The sequence below is a fragment of the Colius striatus genome, chromosome 4, assembly GCF_028858725.1.
Source record: "Colius striatus isolate bColStr4 chromosome 4, bColStr4.1.hap1, whole genome shotgun sequence".
NCBI lineage: Eukaryota > Metazoa > Chordata > Aves > Coliiformes > Coliidae > Colius > Colius striatus.
The window spans coordinates 38,948,338-38,970,751 of NC_084762.1; the positions used below are offsets into that span (position 1 = coordinate 38,948,338).

The window sequence follows — 22,414 nt, forward strand, 5'->3', positions numbered from 1 at the left end:
TACATTTGAGAAGGAATTAGTTTCAGCAATACTGAAGTAGAAGTGATGATACTTGCTTTGTGTCATCAGTAAGATGTAGATTCTAATATTACTGATTTGCTGACATTAGTGCACTTACAGAAGTTACCCTTTCACTCACTGTCCAAATTCATCATGTACAAAATAGAAGAAAACTTCCTGCTGAAGGAGTCGCATATGAGATGAATCTATAGTTTCCAGTGGTTAATCAGATGTTCTCTAGGTGCTCTTCCTGACAATCAGATCTCTCTTGAAGTTAACTTGATTCTTTTCAGATGTGTACTCTGCTCAGAGGTTGCTTGAAAGGATCCAGTTAGAGCTTTTTGTGCCCTGACAATACAGGCTGTAGACTTTCTTTGTACAGCAAGCCTTCCATTAAGAACTGAAAGAAGAGGAAAGCAATTCTGCCTTTATTTCAAGTATTACAATTTGGAGGTCTTTACGTAATAGCTTTGAGCATATGTGACTTGTCATTTGTGTTACTTGGATATTGTTAGTGGGAAAAGATCAGACAGCATAACCTCTCCCTATTCAACTACAGAGCATAGTTCTGGTTCCCCATTTTGCCTATTTTTCCCTTCCTGAAAGTGTCCCTCACAAAAAGAAGTGTTAGAGATGTGAACTGCTGTCACTGAAACAGTTGAAAGGCAATTTTTGGCTGGATAAACTATTTTAACTGGCTTGTTCAGTGTGTAGCCTGACAAATGGCCGCCTGAGAGTAATAGTGTTTCATAACAGCACTGACAGCAGTACACCTGCCATTTGTAGAAAAATTGTGTATCTGTGTGTATAGAAATCCATACATAAGTGGTGGATTATACTCAGACTAAACTACAAAGCCCATGATTTACAGTCTGTTAGATGCATGTACACACACATATTATGTATCATAGGTTGGCTTTATAGATACATTGCTTATTTACGAAAGCATCTACTCTTGATTTAGATGTTTTAAATTGAGGTTTTTACTTTAAGTTGAAAACTTATCACTCAGAAGATTATTCTGCTGGTGTAATATCTGAGGATCAGTAATCCTACAGCAAAATACTCCAGATGGACTGACAAAGATATTCTTTGTGATTTCATAAAATGAATGTACTTGCCTTCCTCTTCAGCCTGTTGCTTTAATAGTCATCCTTCAGATAAAAAGTCACTGTACAGCTTCTTTGATTTACTTCTGTTTGTTTTCTTTTTTTTTTCTTTTATATGGGTCTGCAGAGGGAAGGTTTGTCAAGGAGAAATGCTTCTCAATTGCTTTTTGCTGTGGCCTACTTACTTTTTCTACAGCTTTTGAAACAACAGAAAATGTGTAATAATCCAGGTTTCTAATTTGCTTTGTAAAAATGTTAATTTTTCTAACGTACTGGAAACGTCACTGCAAATCAAACAAGTTATGAGGATGCAGTATAAGAGACTGAATCGGGTTATATGTGCAGCTGTTACGATTGGGCAGAAATTTGAGGAACTCACTGTAAGAAAAAGGTTTAGCAAAATCCATTGTGGTGCTCTGGCCTTGTCTGGTGTTTTATGGGTTTTTTTCTTCCCTGTAGTAGGGAAATGAGTTGCTGAACTACAGGGAGATTTATGTCTGGAATTGCTTGCTACAATTTTATGGCAATTAATTGTGAAGATTAAGTTATTAGTAGTTAACTTTATAAAATAGGATTTAGTACAAATTTGTTCCATTTATATGGGTCTATATATGTATGCATCATAAATATGTTTAGATACATTTTTCTTTTTAATTGTGATTAAGATCTAATGGTATAGTGGTGTTGGTGATATGTATTAGAACTTGATTCTTTACAGGTTAAAACATCTAACATCTGAAACTGTAGTCTTCAGTATACCAGATTCTGAATAATAGACTGATAGAATGGTAGGGGTTGGAACACGTAAATATTTGTTTATTTACATTTACAGTGTTGTTAATACAGCTACTTTTTCTTGACTTCTTTATTTCATTTAAGGACTCTCACAAATAACACTTTCTGTATTTTTCTCTCTCTTTACTTTGTTTGAAACTTGACACCCACCTACTCCCCTTTAAAAACAGAGATTGAAACCCTTCCTTTCTGCACCAGGTTATAGTTGTCTTCTAGAATAGTATTATTTATCTCTGATTTGAGTAAAAAAAAAAAGCATGAAATCAGCTTTTCATGCTTTGCTGTGATACACTTGGTTTGTGTTCAGCAATTGAAGTTTGCATTTAAATTTAATTGCATTTGCAATTAAAGTTCAGCTTTAGAAGTTTGCAAAACTGAAATGTCCAAAAAAGTGTGAGATGTTGTCTAACAAAAAAAGGAAAAAAGCAAAAAATTTGCCTCCATAGTACTAAAGTAAATTTATGTTTTCTTTTTAGAATATGAAGATGGTGATTTGTCATCCTGGATAAACAGAGAAAGATTTCAAGGTTATCTCAATGTAGATGGCTTTACACTGTATGAACTTGGAGATACAGGTATGATACTGCTACCACTAAACTCTGGTATACTTACACTAAGAAAAATTAAAGAGCATGAAGAATGAGGCTTTTAAACCTCAAAAATTAATTAATCTCAGAGTTAGAGTTGGTAATGCTAATCTTTTTTTGATGTTGGTGGGATACGTTATTTTGACTAGAGGCTTCATCCAAAGCCTACACTAGTCTTTTCCTCACAAGATAAAAATTAGTATGTCTACTATTTTTTTGTGAATAATACAGTGTCATGGTTTGACATGACAGCCTTTTCTGGTGAGGGGGAAGGGGCTGTAAAGATGTCTTCTGTAAGAAGTTGCTCGCAACTCTCCCCAGCTCTGAACCAGACTCACTTCTGGGGCTGAGCCGATTAGACGCTTCCACGATCACTTTTTAAGAAGAAGCCAGAAGGGGAGGTTTCTTTCTTCCATCTTCTTTCCTTCTTCTGCCCCTTCTTCTTCTGGCTGGTGGTGGTGCACGGAGTAGGAACAGTGAGAGAAACAACCATGTGGGCTCCAAGGTCAGTGATGAAAGAGAGGAGGAGGTGTGCTGGAGCAGAGACTCCCCTGCATTCTATGGAGAGAACTGGTGAAGCTGAGATTTATTTTCATTTCTTTAAAGACCCTGCATCAGTGGCAGAGACTCATTTTGATAATGAGCCTGCATCAGGGGCAGAGACTCATTTTGCTAAAGCTGACTCCGGACCAGGGGCAGCAATTCACTTCATTAAAGGCCCTGAGCCAGGGACAGTGATTTTGGCCGGAAGAGGCCATGTCCTGAAGGAGGGGCCCTTTATCACTATGGTCAGAGCAGGCCGTGTCCCGAGGAAGGGACCCAATATCCACAGCAGTAACTGTGGGGAGGAACCCACGACAGAGCAGCTCATTAAACTTATGCCCAGAAGAGGCCTTGTCCCGAGAGAGGGACCCTGCAACTGCAGAAACTGTAATCGTGGTGAAAAATCCACTCCAGAGATATTCACCAAGGACTGCGTCCCGTGTGAGGGACCCTATATCAATGGAAGCCACAGCTGTTGGGAACAACCCACACCAGAGAAGTTTAAGGACTGTGTTCCGGGGGAGGAACCCCATGTTGGAGCAGGGGAAGAATGCCAGGAGTCATCCTCATCTGAGAAGACAGAAGCGGCAGAGCCCATCTGTGAGAGACTGACCACATTCCCCATTCCCTGCCCACCTGAGCCTTTGAGGGGGGAGGAAGTAGAGATATCGGGAGCAGTGAGCTGGGCCTGGGAAGAGAGGAGGGATGGGGGAGGGAGATCTTAAAGTACTGGTTGTAATTTTCTCATCATCCTACTCCCTTTTTGCTTTTATTCCGTTCTGTTTCTTGTAGAATAAACTTTCCTACTTTCCTCTCTAAGTCGAGTACTGGAGTCTGTTTTGCCCAGAACCATAATTGACAGCGAGCCCTCCCGGCCCTTGTCTCAATCCACAACAAGCTTGCTTATCTTTTTCCTCCCATTTCACTGGGTCCTCCTCCATCCTAACGAGGGTGGGCGTGAATGGGGACACTGAGCAAGAGACTGTCATGGTGCTGCTGTGCTAGCTGGGCCAAACCACGACATACAGGATTAGGATTTTTAATTAAAGAGCAGCTTAGGTTTTGCAGAAATAACATGTTGACTCTTGGAATACCAACAGGGAATTTTATGACTGGATTTAGAAGTCTCAAATATGGATGTGTTCAGATATGTCTTATATCTAGGGGATTCAAGTATCTTTGAAATGGTGAGGAAGGGAGGAGAGCACGTACCAAAGTAGACCTTGTCCTGGAATACTTTAGCTTGTCTCTAGTAAAATCTTTCCCAGCCAAATGAAAATGTTGCACCCAAATGGTTTCTGGAATAGGTAAATAACTTGTACTGCTCTTAAGGTATACATATGCTGAGGTAGCAATAGAAATACTTTAAGTGGTGATTTTTCCAGGTCAGTATACTTTGTCTACATTGCATATGAAAAAAGGAAGTTTATATTCAATGCAACATGGAGTTCTTTCAGGTCTTAAAGGTTATTGAATATCTAAGTTCTCATGTGTTTGTGAATCTAATATTGTTACACTAACATTTTTAAATGATTATTTACAGAAGTGGTGTTACAGTAGCATGTTTCTTGCTGTTATGTTTTTGTCTAACAATTTCTTAGATCACTAATACAAATTGTCTTCTTTTCCAGCCTAAGTAGTAGTTGTCTTCTGGTGTATTCACTGAGTAGTGTCTTGGGATATGGAAAAAAGTTGGGAAGAGCGAGAACTATGGAAGAAGCATAGTGGGGGGAAGCTGTTGCTATTTGACAGAAAACCTGGAAATGAATCATTATTCTTGCCTTCAAAACATCTCAGTGTTACTTGAACAAGAGAAGGTTTCTTTTTTTGAGGGGAGTGCTTCCTGTGGCATGGTGGTATGTAGGTAATGAGCAATAGATTGACTTGGTGGGGAAGTTTTGAGTTTAGAGTGGCGTCAGGTTATTTGACAGACTTCTGCACTGTAGAGGTTGTAGTTAATCCAGCTGATGACTGTGCCGGTAACAGATCTGCTTTCTTAACAAGAGGTATTTGATCTGGAGAACCTTTGTCCGGCTTTCTAAACATATTTTGATCTGGAGAATGTTCAGAGGCTTTTGTTTTTTTTTCTTCTAATTAGAAAAAATTCACAAAGTAAATCCTGAAAAGATCAGTTTATTCTAGTGTTTGGTCTTTAAACTCCTGTGACAGAAGTCTGTGAACTAAATTGTTTTTCTGATGTAATTAATTCTGGTCTGTGCTAGTAGGTTTTCCATGTTGTTTTCCATTAGAATAATACTCCAAATTTTCAATAGTCATTGAGTAGAAAAATAGTGACTGAATCCATGCAATACTGATTCAGTCACATAGAATCAGGTTGTAGTTGCCACTATGTCATCAAGGTTTCCATAGCCTCGTATTTTGCTATAAGTAAATAAGCAGCTTGAGTATATTGTCATGGTTGAGGCCCATCCAGAAACAAAGGACCGTGATCAGCCACTTGCTCAGTCCTACTCTTCCTGAAGATGGGAAGGGAAAAGTATGGAGGATCTTTGGAACTCCCAAAGGACAGGGAGGATTCGCTCACCACTTAGAGTCCCAGGCAGAACAGATAGGACTACTCATCTTGGGGAAGAAAATGAAACTTAATTTAATCTGCCACCAATTCAAACATAAAAACCAAAAAAAATACCCAGCTGAATATAGAGTAGGGTGATGATGAAAAGTATAACCAGCCCTTTAAGATCACTTTCCCCCCACTCCTCCCTTCTTCCCAGGGTTAGGCACTTGATTCCAGTGTTTCTACCTCCTCCTTCCCTGAGTGGGGCAGAGAATGGGCATGCAGTCAGTCCTTTCCTGATGGCTCCTGCCTCTTGACTCGCCTCAGGGCAGGAGGACTCCTCGCCTGCTTCTGCATGAGATCCCTCACAGGTCAGACACACCTGCACAGGCTGCTCCAACATATGTTCATCCCGAGAGCCGCAGCTGCTCTCTACTTCCTCTCGGTTGGAGTCCAAAACGCTCACACTCCCTGACACAGGGTCTCCCCAGAGCCACAGGCAACTCTTAGTCTTGCTGTTGCCCTCCCTCAATGGATTTCAGGGGTACAGCCTGCACTTTTGCTATGGGCTACAGGAGGATCTCTGGTCTGGTGCTCCTCTTCCCTTCCTCCTTCTCTGACTGCAGGGCAGACATAGTTACCTCTGTGTTGTACCACTCTTCTACCTCCTCATCTGCTGCAGATTTCCCTTCCTAAATAGTGATTGCAGAAGCATCAGATGGGCCTGTCTGGCTGGAGGTGAGTCCAACTCAGAGCTGGGGGATATTTCAAGAACTGTTTATGAGCGTAGCACTGCAGTGCCCTCCCCCTGTTACCAAGCAAAAAGTGGCTCCACACAAACCCACAACAAATAGGAAATTATTTTTTTATCTATGTTTTTCTTCATTTAACTTCTTTATATAGATAGTCTTTTCATAGAATGTTTTGGTGTGATGTTATGCTACATCTTATTTTCAGTAGCTTTAAGAAAACCACAGTTTGATCAGCTAGAAGAGGCTGTTTGACATTGAGGCTGGTTTATGCTTGAAACTAATTCCCGTGCCTGAAGAGTATCTGATCTTCTACATTGAAGTATTTTCCACCTGAGAATGTGTGTTTGTTTTTACATGATTTCAAGTATTTTATTCTTTATTTTAGGAAAACTTTTGGCTATTGCAGTCATTGATGATAAAAACTCTTCATTGGAACATACCAGGTACAGAACAGAGTATTGATGACACTATATGGAAGAAATGTGCTGGTATGACAAAGAGAAATTGGGAAATTTCTTAAATCTTAAGAAAAGGCAAGGTTAAATGAATGGGGTTAATTTGTGGGTATTCTTCCCTAATTTATGGATTCAGCCTGAAGAATTTACTTAGTTTATGGCTGTGTTGAAGCACATGTAATTTCAATGAGATTATAGGAGCTCCTGTATTGCCCTTCTGCCCCTTGTTAATGAGATCACAGGAGCAAACAGTGATCACATAGCTGCTTAAAGCTATTGTATCACCTTTTAAACATAGATGGGAGTACTTGTTCTGATGACTTTGATGTGAACGTAGTATGTTTAGAAAAATGACCATTCAGCTCATTTGCATTAAAATTAATGTAGTAGTGCTTATATATTAGTTGTCTGTGGAACTTATATTGAGAAGTGGTGTTTTCAGTTGGCTTGGAGTTTGCTGAAGAGACTGAGAGGAACAAGACCTTCCCCTGTTCCTTTCTGATTGCATGTATGAAGAGATTAAGAAAATACTGTTCAATTACTGTGTATGCCATTTTCCAAGATGTCTTTGGATTTTCTTCAGAGTCACAGCACTGCACCTTCAGAAGGTAGTAGATGGAGTGGAGCAGCCTGACTGTATTTGTCTCGTGTTGAGACTGTGTGGTAGATAGCCGTTCAACCCTTAGAAAGGAAGCAAGATTAATGAGGTGTTTTTCTGTTAATGGAATAGAAATCCTTATTCCTGGTGAGGTATTTTTTGCTGCTTACCAGGGAAATCTCAGTATTTATTTTTTGTGTTTTGATAGAGTGCATGCTTGATTATCAGTGTCACTTTTTTCCTTCCAGACTGAAATCTATTATTCAGGAAGTTGCTAGAGATTATCAGGATCACTTTCACAGGTAAGCACACATTGTACTATGATATCTTGAATGAACTGCTGCATTAACCTTTCTAAGACAGCAGTAATTTTTTTTGTACACAAAAAGTGTTATAGTGCCTGCTTTTATATTCATGTACTGTTATGAATATGACTATTTCATTAACTGAGTGTGTTTCAGAATGCTGACTGTCTTGTTGTAGATTGTCAGTTTTTTTAAGTATATTTCTGAGTGTGTGCTTTCATCTTCAGTTGTAGAAAAATCTTTAAGGAAGAACTTTTGCTGAAACACAATATCCTGTTTTCATCATTCTGTTTTTTACTCCTTCTCTACAGGAATTTCCAGTTTGGCCATATGGATGGAAATGATTACATTAATAGTTTACTAATGGAGTAAGTACTTTCTTATTTCAGTATTATTTCTTCTCTTGTATTTGTTGCTAAGTATATTTAATTGAAAACAATCTTATGAAGAGTTTCTTGCCTTTTCTGGATTTAAAAAAAAAATGGTGTCCTCAGAATTTGACGTTTAGCATAGTATCAGTTGTCTGTTAAACTGCATAACTTAATGTTGGAAGTTTGACTTACTCATAATGCTAATTATAATGCTTATCTTTTACATCTACTTTGGTAAATTAATTTACTTTATTAGAACTGTGGGGTGTGTTTTTCCTTTGTTAAATTTACTGGGCAATTAGGCAAATTAGAAGTTAGAACAGTTTGTAACAGGAAATGTAAGTAATGATTATGTGTTAACCAATGGCTTTTTGTTTCTGAAGAGGCACATATAATTCTTGACACATTTTTAACACATGCATATAAATGTGCTTCTACAGAAAAGAAGTATAAAATACATGGAAGATACTGACTGCAGTTGATATATTCGTAGTGCACTTTGAATCGTATTAATAGTTTAATAAGATGCTTGACATTTGCCCTTATTACAATTCTTGTTGAATAATGCTTAATTGGAGAGCAAGTTGCTTGGCATTTACAGTTGACTATTTGTTCTCCTCTGGCCTTTTGAGCAAAGGAAGGGAAAAACAGGGGTCAATATGCCAGTACTGTATGCTTGGCAAACCCCTTTCTTGGGAATCAAAGCATGAACAAGTATGTGTTTGTGCCTCTAATGGTGTAGGAACTTCAGGGGAGTCAGGAGGCACAGGTCTGTATTTCTGTGGAATGTCTGTAGTTTAGCACTTGAATACAATTCATTTTGAAGTAGCTGTTTGTCAATTGAAATTAAGTGATGTGATTGATCTAGTGCTGTATAGTTGCCAAAAGTGAGACCTCCTTCACTTCATTAATTACTTCTGTGCACGCTCTTATGTCTGACTGTCTGCTGAGCTGTTTCAACCTGTTTCTCTGGCAGAAAAGTGATTGTTTTTTTGGCTAGGCAAGTAAGGGAGTTATTTTGCTGATCCAGCAAAACCCTCAAATGTCTTCCCATGTATTCTGCTGAGCACCAGAACTGATGTGCACAGAAGCAGGGAGAGGGTGGTGAAGTCCCTGGGAGGAAGAAAATAACAGGGAAGAAGACAGAACTGCAGCTTGCAGTGATAATGATCTTGTGGCAATATCTATTAATCTGGATTATTTAAATTAATCTGCAAAGTGCTGTTTAAGTACTCACAGGCTTTTAATTATTTCCTAAATAGAGTGTTTTCATTTCCAGTATAAGTTGAAAGTAGCAAACGAATGCAGCAAAATACGTTCAGAGTACCTACTCTTCATATGGCTATTGAATAATTTGAGTAAAACTGTATTGTAAGTGCTTCAGTTTTCCACTAGATGACAGCAGGTGGAAATAGAAGAGTCTTCCTGAATAGTGAGAAATTTTTGCAGAATAATTTTTAACTGTGCTAGATAGCACATAGCTACATATTCTGTTTCTTCACAAAGGACAAAAAAGCATATGATTCATGGAGATAGTAGTAGTAGTCCCTGACAGAAGTACGCTTCTTATTAACATGACTATAGCTCCATTACTAGATGTTATAATTTATCTGTATCTTCAGCAGTGTATGAATATGCTTTTTGTTGGATTAAAAATAGTATAGCTAAAATGATTCAGAAAAGAACAAAATGGAATAATATGTATTTTACTGAAAACAAAGATACATCTTTGTGTAAGCCAAGGTATTGTTTAAGCATCATTGTAGTGTCAGCTGTAGGTGTAATATAGTTAATTCTTCAGCTCTTGGAATAAATATATTAAACTATATTAATTAAACTGTAAATTAAACTATATTAATATAAATGATTGTGTTTTTATGGATCTCTGTATACCATATAGAATTTCTATATGGAGTTTTGTTTTTCACCTGATCTACAGCCAACTCCAAGAACCTCAGTTAGCAGATTGTTACATGCAATAGTAGCACTTTTTTGGCTGTCTTTTCTGCATCTAAGTAGTAAAACTTGCTCTGTTTTGGCTGGGATAATGAGAGATATTGGCAGAAGTTGGTAACTTGTTACCAGGCACTTGAAAAAACACCTGACTTGGTTTGATTGCCTCCTACTTATAGTTCTTGTTTGTTCATCCTAATAAATAGAGACTACAATGTCAAGTGAAAAGTTGTATTTAGAGACTGTGATGTTGCAGGTTGTCACCATTGACAAGGTTTTAGTGTTTGATCAGTTGATTTTTAAGTTCCTTTGAAAGGATAATGTTGTTTTGTCACCTCTGTAGTCAGCTTTGTATTTTCTAGGGTACTACTGTGTTTTCAATTTGAGTACTGAGAATGTGGTTTGCACCTTAAGTATTTAGCTTTCTAGGAGTTTAGAAAATTTTCATGTATTAGCGTTAAACTTGTTCAATTCTAGATTTGGAACTGAATTTCAATTTAAAAAAAAACCCAAAAAACTAACCAAATACCCCAAATGGGAGAAAACTATCACTGTGGTTCTTTTGATTGATAGGAAGGAAAAAAACCATTAATGAGAAACAGGCTCTTACCATTCAAGTGGTTCTCTTTCCTCTTCTCTCTTGCCTTTAAGGAACTGTTGAAATGAGCACACATGAAGTGAAGATTAGTGGATACCCTTTTAAATAATGTAAGAACTAAACAAATTGCAGTGTTTTACACAGTAGTTCTTTAAATGTATAAACTATTTGTTTTATGTTTCCAGTGACTTGACAATCCCTACCATTGTTGTATTGAATACCTCGAATCAGCAATATTTTCTACCAGATAGGCACATTGAGAACACAGAAGACATGGTTCAGTTTATTAACAATATCTTGGATGGTACAGCTGAAGTAAGTCTTCATTTTGACTTGCAGTATGTTGGTTGGTGTTTGTTTCCCTAGATGCTGAAGTAAGGAAAAGATGTGGTTCTTTTGATTGTTACATCATGTGTTTTATCTTCCTGTCCTGTCTGTCTTCCTGTCTTTTAGTACTGTCAGTGAATACACCACTGTGGATTCTTGAGATGTACTGCTGCTTGCTGCAGAACTTCTTGTATAAATATAATAATAATTATTAAAATATTATTGTTATAAATAATATATTAATCTTACAGCATATTAGCTGACTTCTCTTGATTTTTTTTTTTACTGATGTCACTGCTGAATGAAGAGCTTTTTATCCATCTCCTGGTTTGCTTTAAATGAATTTGTTTAAACTTTTCTATATATTGCATAATTCAATTCTACCCTTTCATTTGAGAGGCAAGTTAATAAATCCAATAGCTTAATGAATGATAAGTCTATATTAAAAAAAAAAACAGCAGTATAGTTGCTTTGCCTGTTACAAGTAGACACAAGCTTACCTTTCTCTCTCTCTACTCTAAAACTGGAAATTAACTGTCCTTTATTAAAACAGCAAAATTAATAAATCCATCTGCAATTGATGGCTTGGACAATTTTTGAATGTTGATAAAACTTTATTGCCGTGGTGTACTGTACATTGTGTGGATGAGGGAAGAGATCATGGATCAGAGCTTTCGGTTGCGGTCATTGGACAAGAAGGCTTTGCCGTGAAGGGATAGTGATAACAAATCATTTGACTGCTCCTAGGAGAAGCTTGTGTTGTCTTAAGACCCAAGCCTCTGTGTATGGAATGCTTACTATGTCAGCTGAATCCCACTTTACCTTATGCCAGCAGTTTTAGGTCATCAAGTGTTAATGACAAGTAATGCTGTAGATCATTTCAGTTGTGTAGGTTACTGTGTTTATTTAGTCTGACAAATTGATGTAGCAAGACAATATGGATAGATTTGCTTGCTGTTCATGACTTTTCTGGCCACGCTTCTAGTTCCTAGGTGTGAGATATTCCTGTAACTTATTTGGTGATTCTTTGTTCTTCAATTCTCACTTTTTTCATGCTTTGTTAATTACATTGAATCAAATAGGTGCTGATAACTTAATTCCATTTAAATATGTCTTCTGGTTGAAACAACAAATGAGTTTGGTTTCTAACTGGTTTTTAACTTTGCGAAAATTCATTTGTGATGCTTTGTGTTGCTTCAGTCTTTCTACCTTTTCAGCTAGAAAGGTTAAAGATTAGAGTGATTAAATTCACATCTCTGTGTAGGTGAGACTGCTAATAAAAGACAGACAAGACAGGATGTGACTATATCTGTAGCCAGAAAAGGGCACTGTTTTGCCTATGTTCAGGCCCAAGAAATTGTGCAGCTGTTGAGGAATGACAGACAGTCCTGAAGTGGTATAACAATGATGCAGACCTTCAGAAGCACAGTGAAATTTCTAAGAAGTATGCCATTCTTCCTTTCTGCCCATTTCTGAGAAGTATACCATTCTCCCTAGGGAAGTGTTAGATGATTGACTGTGGCTTCCTTATTGTTTTCTGTAAGGTCCTATAAGTAGCCTTCTGTGAGTCTGTAACTTTTTTGTAATTGGAGGGCTTTTGATCAAGGTCTAAAAAGTACATTTGTTTCTCTGGCATCTTGAGGCAGATGACAACTGGTCCTGTTCAGCGGCTTATGTCATAATCTATAAATAGGTATCCATCAGCTACAGGAAAGTTCAGAACATCTCTGCAATTTATAACTTCCATCAGGACAACTGGTATTTTCTGTGTTCCTCTGTGGGAGTCAAGTGTTAGTCTACTGTTAAAATTTGCACTGATAGTTTACAACAATTGTGAAAAAAATTTTTCTTGAGTCTATTGAAATGTTATATCCATGCTTGAGAACTTGGGAGTGTCTGGGCCTCATGAGATGCAAGAATAATTACTTTTCATTTCCTTCTGAAGGAACATAAGATTGCAAGGTCTGAAGAATGAACTTTTGGAATCATAACTGAAAAGTGTCAGCAGTTTTGACTTGGTTCCATTTGAAATTTCAGGCACAAGGTGGTGATGGACTTCTGCAACGAATCAAGAGAGTAGTCTATGATGCTAAGTCTACTGTGATGGTAGGTTTTATTTTTCATTAAATTAGATAGTGCCCTTGTCAATCAAGATGCAAGTATTTTCAGAGAGTTTAGAAATGTTTTTTTATAACTTTTTGTGTATATTATATATATTGTGTATATATTACAGGAAAAAAATCATTAGTTTTAAGACAAACTAACTTCTTTAAAGTTCTTAAAAGTCTTTAACTTCTTTAATGTTTAAAATAACATTTTCCAATATGCTAAATATCCAACATGTGCTAGTTTCTTAATTCTTCCCTCCTTTTCTTGATCTGACATATATTTTAAGAGATAGAACAGAGAGAATTAAAAATTTTCCCCTCAACCCTTTTGACATCCTTTTACTGAAACTGATAGCACTTTCATGTTTTCGAAATGTTATGGTTTCAGTCTTATTAGAGCTTAAGGGGATTACATACTACACTATATGTAGTTTTAAAGCAGATATCATCTTTCTTGTAGGTCAATTATGCTTAGCAGAATTTTGTTGGGAATTTGTAGGTAAATCCATTTTGTCACTGATCCTATACAATCAAAAAAACATGTGCTGTGAATTTAAGTTGGAACTCATATGTTTCCTTATGAATGGCATTCAAACTTCTGTGAATGTGCAACATTTAGTCATCAGTTTCTGAAACCAAAAGTTCTTCCTCCTATCTGTTCCCTTTCAGTAGGAAGCTGTCTAATAACTGAATGTTACTTGGACTAATTTTTGAGACCGTTGTTTTAACACTGTTAGAATGACTGTTTCTCACACTTCAAACAATAATAGAATGTGCAGTTGTCATGGTAATATTAACTATGCCAGTGCAACATTGTAATATTTGAACACCTTTTGTTCTGAACTTATAGTAGGAGCTGTGAATATGAAGATGACTCCTCTGCCTTTCTAAAAAAAAAACCCAACCAAAAAAAAAAAAAAAAACCACCAAAAAAAACCCCACAAAACCAAAACCCCAACTAGAAAAAAAGCCCCCTCAATACCAAAAACCTGACTGTCATTTTGGATGTTTCTGAATAAATATGCACAGTAATAATGGAAGTAATGTGGTAGTTATATATATATATTCACTGAAAGTGTTTTTTACTGCAAATTTGTGTTTCAACAGTCTGTGTTCAAGAGTTCACCGCTCCTGGGATGCTTTCTCTTTGGGTTGCCCCTGGGGGTCATCAGCATTATGTGTTATGGAATCTGCACAGCTGATACAGATGGAGGATTAGATGAACATCAGGCAGCTAAAAAGGAGAATGGTGATCGGGAGCTCACAGACGAAGGGAGTGAGGAAGAACAAGAGGAGGAAAAGAATGGAAAATATGTGGAGTTTTCAGATGGAGAGCTTAAACAGAAAGACATAAAGGAAAAGAAAAAAGACTAACTTGTTTAGCAAAAGAATTCTATAGAATTTCCAAACAGACTTTATTTATTGAAGATAATTATTGATGATCTTCATGAAAGAGGACCTTTTTGTCTGCATTATGGTAGTTTTGACTTGCATGTATTCAAATTTTGAGAAATTGACAGAAAAAAAATATGGATGTTCTCTTAATTGTCTTTACTAGCTTAACAAAGAGCAATTTACACGCTGAAGAAATTTGCAGGTACAATTCTACACCATTTTTTAGAAGAGTTTTGAATTATTCATTTCTCGAACAGTGAGATGAAGATAACGTTATTTGACCTTAGTGTATGCGATGAACTACTACTAGTATAGCCCACCTAAAAAGTCATTCATATAAACTGAAGACTGAAAACTAAGAAGAATTAAGAGATCTGTGAAGTCTTTCAGAGCCTGATAGCTAAAGTGTCATGTGCTAGTCATGTGTTTTACCTGTTGCACATTATTTTGGGGAAAAAACAAAACAACCCACAAACTTTTCTATTCTCTCAAGTTCAATATATATTGTTAGGAATTAGGTGATTATTTACCATGTAAGAATATAATTATTGGCAGTCAACAATGTTTACTTGACATAAGATGTGCGAGTTACACGCTAAATTAAGTTTCTGTTAGTGCTTCAGCAGCTAAAAATATTGCAAAACTGCTACAAACCTTTCTGAACATGATTGCCTGTTAAATTGTTTTGTATGAGTGCTTACACAAACTTGCAGAACAAATGATGTATTTTGAATCCACAGTACAACTTGATAAAGGAAGACATATATAAATACTTTCTGACTGTTTGCATAACTCTCTAATGAGAAACTTTGAATGATGTAAATTTGTTTTTCAGTGCTAATTCAGTTTATTATGTATCTTTGAGGTAGTTCATGTTGATAGTTTTGTTTGAGACTGTTACCTGCTCTGAAGGAGGGAGTTAATGGAGCATAATATTAACATTTCTAGAGATTGATCAGTGTAATACTTTTTTTGTTACTTATTTAATCATGAAAGTCACATTTAATACAACACTGTGACTGTGAGAAGGACTAATTTGTGTCCAGGGTTAAAATCTCCAAGGCTAAGCTATAAAGTAGCCTTTGGTGGTGATGTCACAGAGTACCACAGAAACAAAACTTATGTTGTTCTTCTCTAAGAAGACACAGCTTGAATATACTTTCTTCTTTCTTTACTTTTTTTTAAGGCTATATCACTGTGTAATACCGATTACAATGTCCTCCTAAATTGGCAGGCAGTTTGATCACATAAGAAATTACCATGCTATAGCATTAAATTAAATGTTAAATAAAAAACATGGGTAAGCTTAAATAGACAAGTTCTGTGCTTAAGTAAACCTGATGATGATATAGATTATAACCAGGGAAAATATATTGCACCCTTTTTCCTTGTAGGAAAGAAACTTGTTTCTTGTGTTTAAGTTGCTTGATAACTGGCTTCATTTTGCGATGCAGAGTACAGTAAATAGATGCCTGACTTCAAAGATATTTGATATCAAACAGTATAAATGATATCTAAGACGATTTAGTAGGTTTTTTTTTCAGAAAAATTCTATGACTGATGTAGAGTCCAATCTTTTTCCTTCCAGGATGAATGGGAAAAAAAAAAAAAGAGTTCATAGAATACTTAGTAACAAGTATCTGATATGGATTTTTTTCCTTCTCTTGGTGTTCTCCATTTTCGTTCCATGAATTGCCTTTTTTCATTTTTTTTTATTATAGCTAGTTGTATATAGTGACTTGAATTTTCTTGCTTTTTTTATTAGGTTTTTTTTTTTTGGCACAATGTTTGAGATGTAGAGTAGCATATATTTGAAGAATGAGATGCTTAATTATTTGTTTAGAAAGTTTTTTAATGTGGTGTAGAGCTTTTGTTTTTAAAAAAACCAAAAAATATTAATGACAAGTTTGTAAATTTCTTTGGACTTTAGCACTACTCAGTGCCGATAGATAAAATGTAGGAATATTGAGGCAGTAATATGTTTTCTTGATTTATCTCTTAGAATTTTAAATACAGTTCAGTTACATATATAATTTTGTCTCAGGCTGCAGCATTTGACTTAATAAAACCTGAAGTGGTCACTGGAACACTGCTGTTCCATCTATGGTGTGTAATAAAGAAGTAATTCTGAATTCCACTGCACTGCTAAGAACTGTTTCAACTTTGAGTATTCTTTTTTTTTGTGGTTATTTCTGTTTGTGTTTATGATCAATAGTAGCCAAATAACTTGCTGAGAAATCTTCTGAAGATATGGACCTCTATATGATAAATACTGTGTAAGAAATAGATCACACTGGGATGTGTTCAAACTGTGACACTTAACTGCTGGAGTCAGTAGGAAAGTGTATGTCAGACACTTCTGAACTGCATTATAAATCATATGTGTACCGAACTGTTAAAAATTAAACTTCAAATTTACTGCCATTTCTACCAAATTCTCCCAGCTATGGTCAACAAGACATAGGGAGAAGAAAAGCATAGAAGTCATATACTAGGTGTCTGAAGTGACGTAACATTGTTTTGCTGTGGTCATGCAAAATCTAGGATGCCGTCTGAAGAGGGATCTGGAATTTTACGCTTTTCTTCAGTCTCTCAAGGTTTCTTAAAGCAACTTCACTGTAATAAGTTTGGATTCACAAAATAATGCTACTTTTTTAAATCAAGTGTCAGGCTTTTGTTTTTCTGTAATAAAAAAAAAAAATTAAAAGAGCTTGTTTCCTTTGCCTAATTTATGTCATGTTAAGGTTAGATATACACATTGCGTAGGAAGCCATGGCTCCTGGGATACTTGTTCTAAGCATGCTTTAGACCTCAAGTAATGCAGTTCAGACATGCAGCTAGTAGCTGCTAAAAAGAAAAATAAGTTCATCCTGTCAGGTATTTTCTCATTAGTATTTGAAAATATTCTGTAGATGTAGAAGCAGAAATTAATGCATTTCTGAAAAAGAAACTTTAAAATGCCAATTCATTCCATTAGCATACTCGCAAATTCTTCCAAGTGGCAAAGGGAGCCTCAAGCAGACTGTTCTAATATGCATCTCCTCCTGGAAGTACTTGACACTTGGATGTGCACAATCTCTTACTACTACAATATTTTCCCGGGCTGTTTTAATAGATACTGTCCACACTGTGGAGCTCACTGCTTAAAGAATGAAATGATTACAGTCTGGCAGATACAATGTGATGAAGACGGATCAGAAGTGCTTACTTTTCATTAAGTATTTAAGTAGAAGATTTAGCGTGTTCTATTTTGGCCTGGAACTAATTTACCTTGTTCCTCTTTTGTCAGCATGTTTGGAAGATGTGGTTGTACTTGAAGGAATGGGAGGGTGGAGAGTTGTTCTGATGACAGCCAAAAGCTCAAGTCTCTGACATCAACGAGTGCAAAACCAGAATGCACTTTCCTTAAGCTGTTAAAATCATATGAGACTACAGCGGTTTCAGGTTGTATTTTACTGTGACAGAGTGATACTGGCTCTCAGATCTTACCAGGAAGAAAAGCATCTTTCTGCTGTTGTGTCCTCATTACTAAGAGATTGAATCATGTGAAGCTGTTACATACTGTATTGCTGTGACTGACAAAGACAATACTGTGTTGAATGTTTTGAACTCTTAACTTGCAAAGTTTTGTAGTCTGCCTAGGAAGAGTGAAGGCATTCTTTAAACGATTCTCTGATTACTGAAATGTTAGCCATTTTAAAGGATTACTGCTACTGTCCTGTATATCAATTTAGTAACATAAAGCACCATGTAGCAGCTGATGAGGACTCTCCGGTTGCTAGTGAACTTTCTTCCACTTACACACCTAGCAGTATAGAAATGTTTGCAGTTGTGTAGGAAGGATAAATAAACTATTATAAAGTATTTTTGAATGGAGTGTTTTTGAATGTATTGTTGAAATACAATGTATTTTTGAATGGAATGTGTGGCTTTCAGTAATAAAACCTGAGAGATCTAGAAGGTCCTTTGAAGAGCAAAGAAAAATTATTATTAATGAGAGGAATACTATTGCGTTGTAACTCCTCTTTCCTCGTAAGTTTAGATTGGAAAAGAGCACATCACTGAATGAGTGTATAACTTGGCAGCTTGTTTGTGCTGAGAACGGTCTTGCTTTTCTCTTGTGCACTGCTGTCGCTCCACTTTCATTGCATCACTTTTAGTACTCAGCAACTCCTGTTGCAAGGTTGACAGTCTTCAGCTGGGTTAATGTCTATCCTGGCCAAAACAGTGGGTGGTTTTAGACTGTCTTCATTTAGGAGATTGAAACTTTGATAAGCACCAAGGCTGACACATCAAGGAGATGAAAATGCATAGGCAAGAGAAATGAGAATGGGAGCAGGGCCATGTAGTGTAATATCTGTGTCTTACGTTTTGGTATGATGGAGCTATATTTAACATACATGCATAGATACCGAGAGTCCAAGTCCTTCTAAAAGAAATCTTGTGTCTTACTTTACAGAGAGCCTTTGAGTGGGTAACTTTGTCTCACAGAGCAAGTAGCAGTACTACCTGATGAATATTATGGATGTTTTTACTGTTTCCAAACAGAAACACACTCCAGGTCACTCAACATACTCTAATGTTTGTCATTTGTCTGAAACAAAAAACAACTTTCTTCCATCGTAGGTTGCTACACCTTTACTTTAAAGGAATAATAACCTAAAACTATATTTAAATTCTTGAAAAAGTGGCAGCTTGTAGTTTTAAAGCTTTCAGGAATTGGAGATCTAAACAATAATGTGGGATTTGTAATTTCATCTTGGAAGAAGTAAGGTATAAAAAAAAATTAAAATATTGCTGCAATTTCATTCTTTCTACCAGAAAAGTGAATGTTGACTCTTAATCCATAACAGAAAATGCACTGTTAATTGACTGTAAAAGCTTTAAGTGACTCTAAAAATAAAGGACTTTGAGACTTCAATACCTAAGTTTTTAATCCCCCCCAAAGTATTTCTTTTTCCTATTTTGAGTTATTTTGACTTAGAACTGACTGTAACTTTTTGTTATTCTTTATTTTTTTTTCTTAGTATGCTTCACTAAAAGAGTTTTTCTGACTATCCTGACAGTACACTGCATGTTAAAAATTGAAACATGGACCTATTTTGAGTGACCACTGGCTAAATTTATTTCATCTTCATTTTTTATGAAATACATCTTTTCTAATCTCACTTTGGCATATCAAGCCATTTTGTTACTTCTATGTAGCACTTCTTACAGGATCACACAACTTGTTAAATATATGCTGTTGTCCTGAGGTCTATATTAAAATTTAGAAGATAAAATTTACTACAAGCAGACTCAAAAAAACAAGAAGCCACTTAGAAGCGATTAAAATATCAGAGTATTTTTGAAAGACAGTTTCAACAAACATTTAAATCTTCAAATATCAGAATAACTTTCCTGCCCCTAAAAGACTATTTGTTAGAACAGAAGGCATCACAAAGTGTCCTGTGGTAGACTGCTTGTCGTGTAGGAGAAGGCATGTAGATGGGTATGTATAGAAACATAATTAAAGTAGGAGATTTCATTTTGTGTAAAGTGGAAAAGTCTAAAGGCTTCCTTCTTTTCAGTCACCATGAGAATCAAATTTTAGAGTATTTCCTGCAGAAGGTGGGAGAAATACTTGTTGACCCAGACAAGACCTTGACGATGCATTAGTTTCTTCTGAGCAGGAGAGATTGCCTGCAGCAGATTTATCACTTAATAGCTGTGTCAGAGTCTCAGTGAACAAAATAATTATAAATTAAGCTGTGCTTTCATGCAAAACTATGCTTTATGCAAATAAAAAAAATGCTTGAGAACTGAGTTAAACCTTGAGAAGGTGATACTATGATGCCTGTCTTCCTCCTTTCCTGTCTTTATAAAAATACATTTTAAAAATATGCTGGAGGAATGCATATTTTTATTCATTATGGCTCATTTATGTAGCCTCAAAATGCTTCAACTGCATCCCAAATGCAATGGTTTCCTAGAGATGTTGCAATATATTGGGGTGTTAACTTTTTGAGATTTATCGGATCCTACTGTAAAGTAAGAAGTATCAAAAGGCTCTTATAGTGGGATGAAGAAGAGGAAGTGTTTTCTAAAAGGTAAAGAGAAGTGTTACTCTTCCTTGAGTGCCCCTGACAGATAGATATACCACAATAAGAAAAAATTGTAACAAATCTTTTAAGTAGCTGCAAGCTTTTTGTATCACATTGTGATGATTTAAAACAGAACAGTTTTTAGCAGAGTGAGAGTAAGTCATGCACCATCTGTAGGACAGGATTTAAAAGGAAATATGAATCTTGACCTGAACCCAATATATTTCTATTTTTACTCTTTACATCATGTGTTGTTATTAAGCGATCTCTCTTAAAACGAAAGCTGTTAGTGCATTCATGTAACTCTCTGTTGGGTTTTAGTCTCCAGAGACCAACAATTTAGGAATTTAGGTATAATGCAGAAGCACAGGGTTCTGTCAGTGGGTCATAATTCTGTGTGAGCTTCCATTGCCAGAAATGTAAATGTGAAATATGACCTCAGGTTGCTCACTTAGATTTGCAAAGGCTCAAGCCATGTGTGGAAAATTAACCAAACTCAGACATTGTGTTTTAGCTAATGGGGAATGAACACCTATGGCTCAAACAACCACCAAAAAGAAGTTACTTGCCCTCTTAGTTTGGTAAATAATGCTTTTGAGGTGGGAGGAATTTTTCATACGTCCTTAGATGTGATCTTGGCTAGAAATATGCAGCAAGGCTCAGAGGGGAATGAAAACTCTAGGCATGATGAACTTGAAGTCAGGCTGTTCCTCACTGAGTCTGGGAAAGAGTTATAAAGGAAGTACATAATAAAATAACAAAGCTTGTAGTATTCACATTTAAATAATATGCTACTCTATCACACCGGTCTTCTTAAAAGAGTGTTAATAAACCTGAGATTCTATGAGGGTATGATGCACTATGTTGGTAAGAAAAAGTGAAAAGTTTCTCTTGAATTAGCAGCTCTTTTCACTTCTTCCGTTTAGAGGAAAAAAAATGCATCAGTAGAGACTCAGAAAAGTGTGAACTATCATGACTGAGCTCCAATACCAGTTTCTTTTCCCACTTCCTTTCTGAGAAGCAGGAGCTTTACCTCAGTGAGCAGTGGCTCTGGTAGCCTCTGACACACAGGTGCAGGTTAGCCCCAGTGGTTTTCAGAAAGTTGAACACAGGTGATATGAGCTTTAAAAGTGGCAGTTGCAGAGACTTCAGAAGCCTCAGCTTTAACATGGGAGACGTGTGCTGCTGTGGATACTTTTAATAGTCTGAAGAGACATGGGAAAGGACTCTTTCTAAAAAAAATCATCATAGTATTGCTGTGATGATGCATCGTAAAATGAGGAAGGTGTAGAAGTAAAAACACACAAAAGCCTGTGGGATATTTCCTCAGCTCAGGCCCACGCACGCTCATTTGAAGCTAGGACAAGGCCACTCTGTTTTGGGGACAAGATGTTCATGATCATAGGTGTAGGTTGGTCTGTGCCTGTTGATCCTTGGGCAGTAAACTTGCTTTGTCATGTTTGAATTACAGTGTAGACATGCTGTGGAGCATAGAGTTCAGTTTCTGGCTATCTTCCTTTGACATGGACTGAGTGCAGTTTTAGGCAAATTACTGAAGCCATAGTTTCATTATACTGCAACTGTAATGACAGTGCTGGCTTAAGGATTTTCTTTCCTCATGCCTTAGTATGCTGTCTTTCATATTAAAGCCACACCAGCTGTTGGAAAAGCAGTGCTGTAAGTGGAGAAATGAGCTGATCTAGGTGAATACGCTCTTTGGACAGAACAGCATGACACAGGTATGAGAGAGTGATAAGGGTTTGGAGGCAGCAGCAAAATAGGAAACTAAATTTTAAAGGATATTTCATGACAAGTTGGCTATGCTGACTTAGGTATTTATGTAATCCTCTGCTTGCTTCCTTCAGAAAACAAAGGTATTTTGGCCAAGTCCTTACAGTAAAGAAACTACAAGTTGCT

The 22,414-nt window shown here is 36.5% G+C and overlaps 1 protein-coding gene across 1 annotated transcript in view; it reads left to right on the forward strand.

Annotated features, from left to right (window-relative positions):
- The window catches only part of TMX3 (thioredoxin related transmembrane protein 3), a 42,650-nt gene extending 24,354 nt beyond the window's left edge, over positions 1-18,296 (forward strand). The window contains exons 12-18 of the mRNA XM_061995867.1: positions 2,381-2,479; positions 6,690-6,747; positions 7,606-7,659; positions 7,974-8,030; positions 10,770-10,899; positions 12,949-13,017; positions 14,127-18,296. Coding sequence (XP_061851851.1) covers positions 2,381-2,479; positions 6,690-6,747; positions 7,606-7,659; positions 7,974-8,030; positions 10,770-10,899; positions 12,949-13,017; positions 14,127-14,393 — 734 coding nt within the window. The 3' untranslated portion in view covers positions 14,394-18,296. The remainder of the gene's footprint in view (positions 1-2,380; positions 2,480-6,689; positions 6,748-7,605; positions 7,660-7,973; positions 8,031-10,769; positions 10,900-12,948; positions 13,018-14,126) is intronic.
- Positions 18,297-22,414: the final 4,118 nt, after the last annotated feature.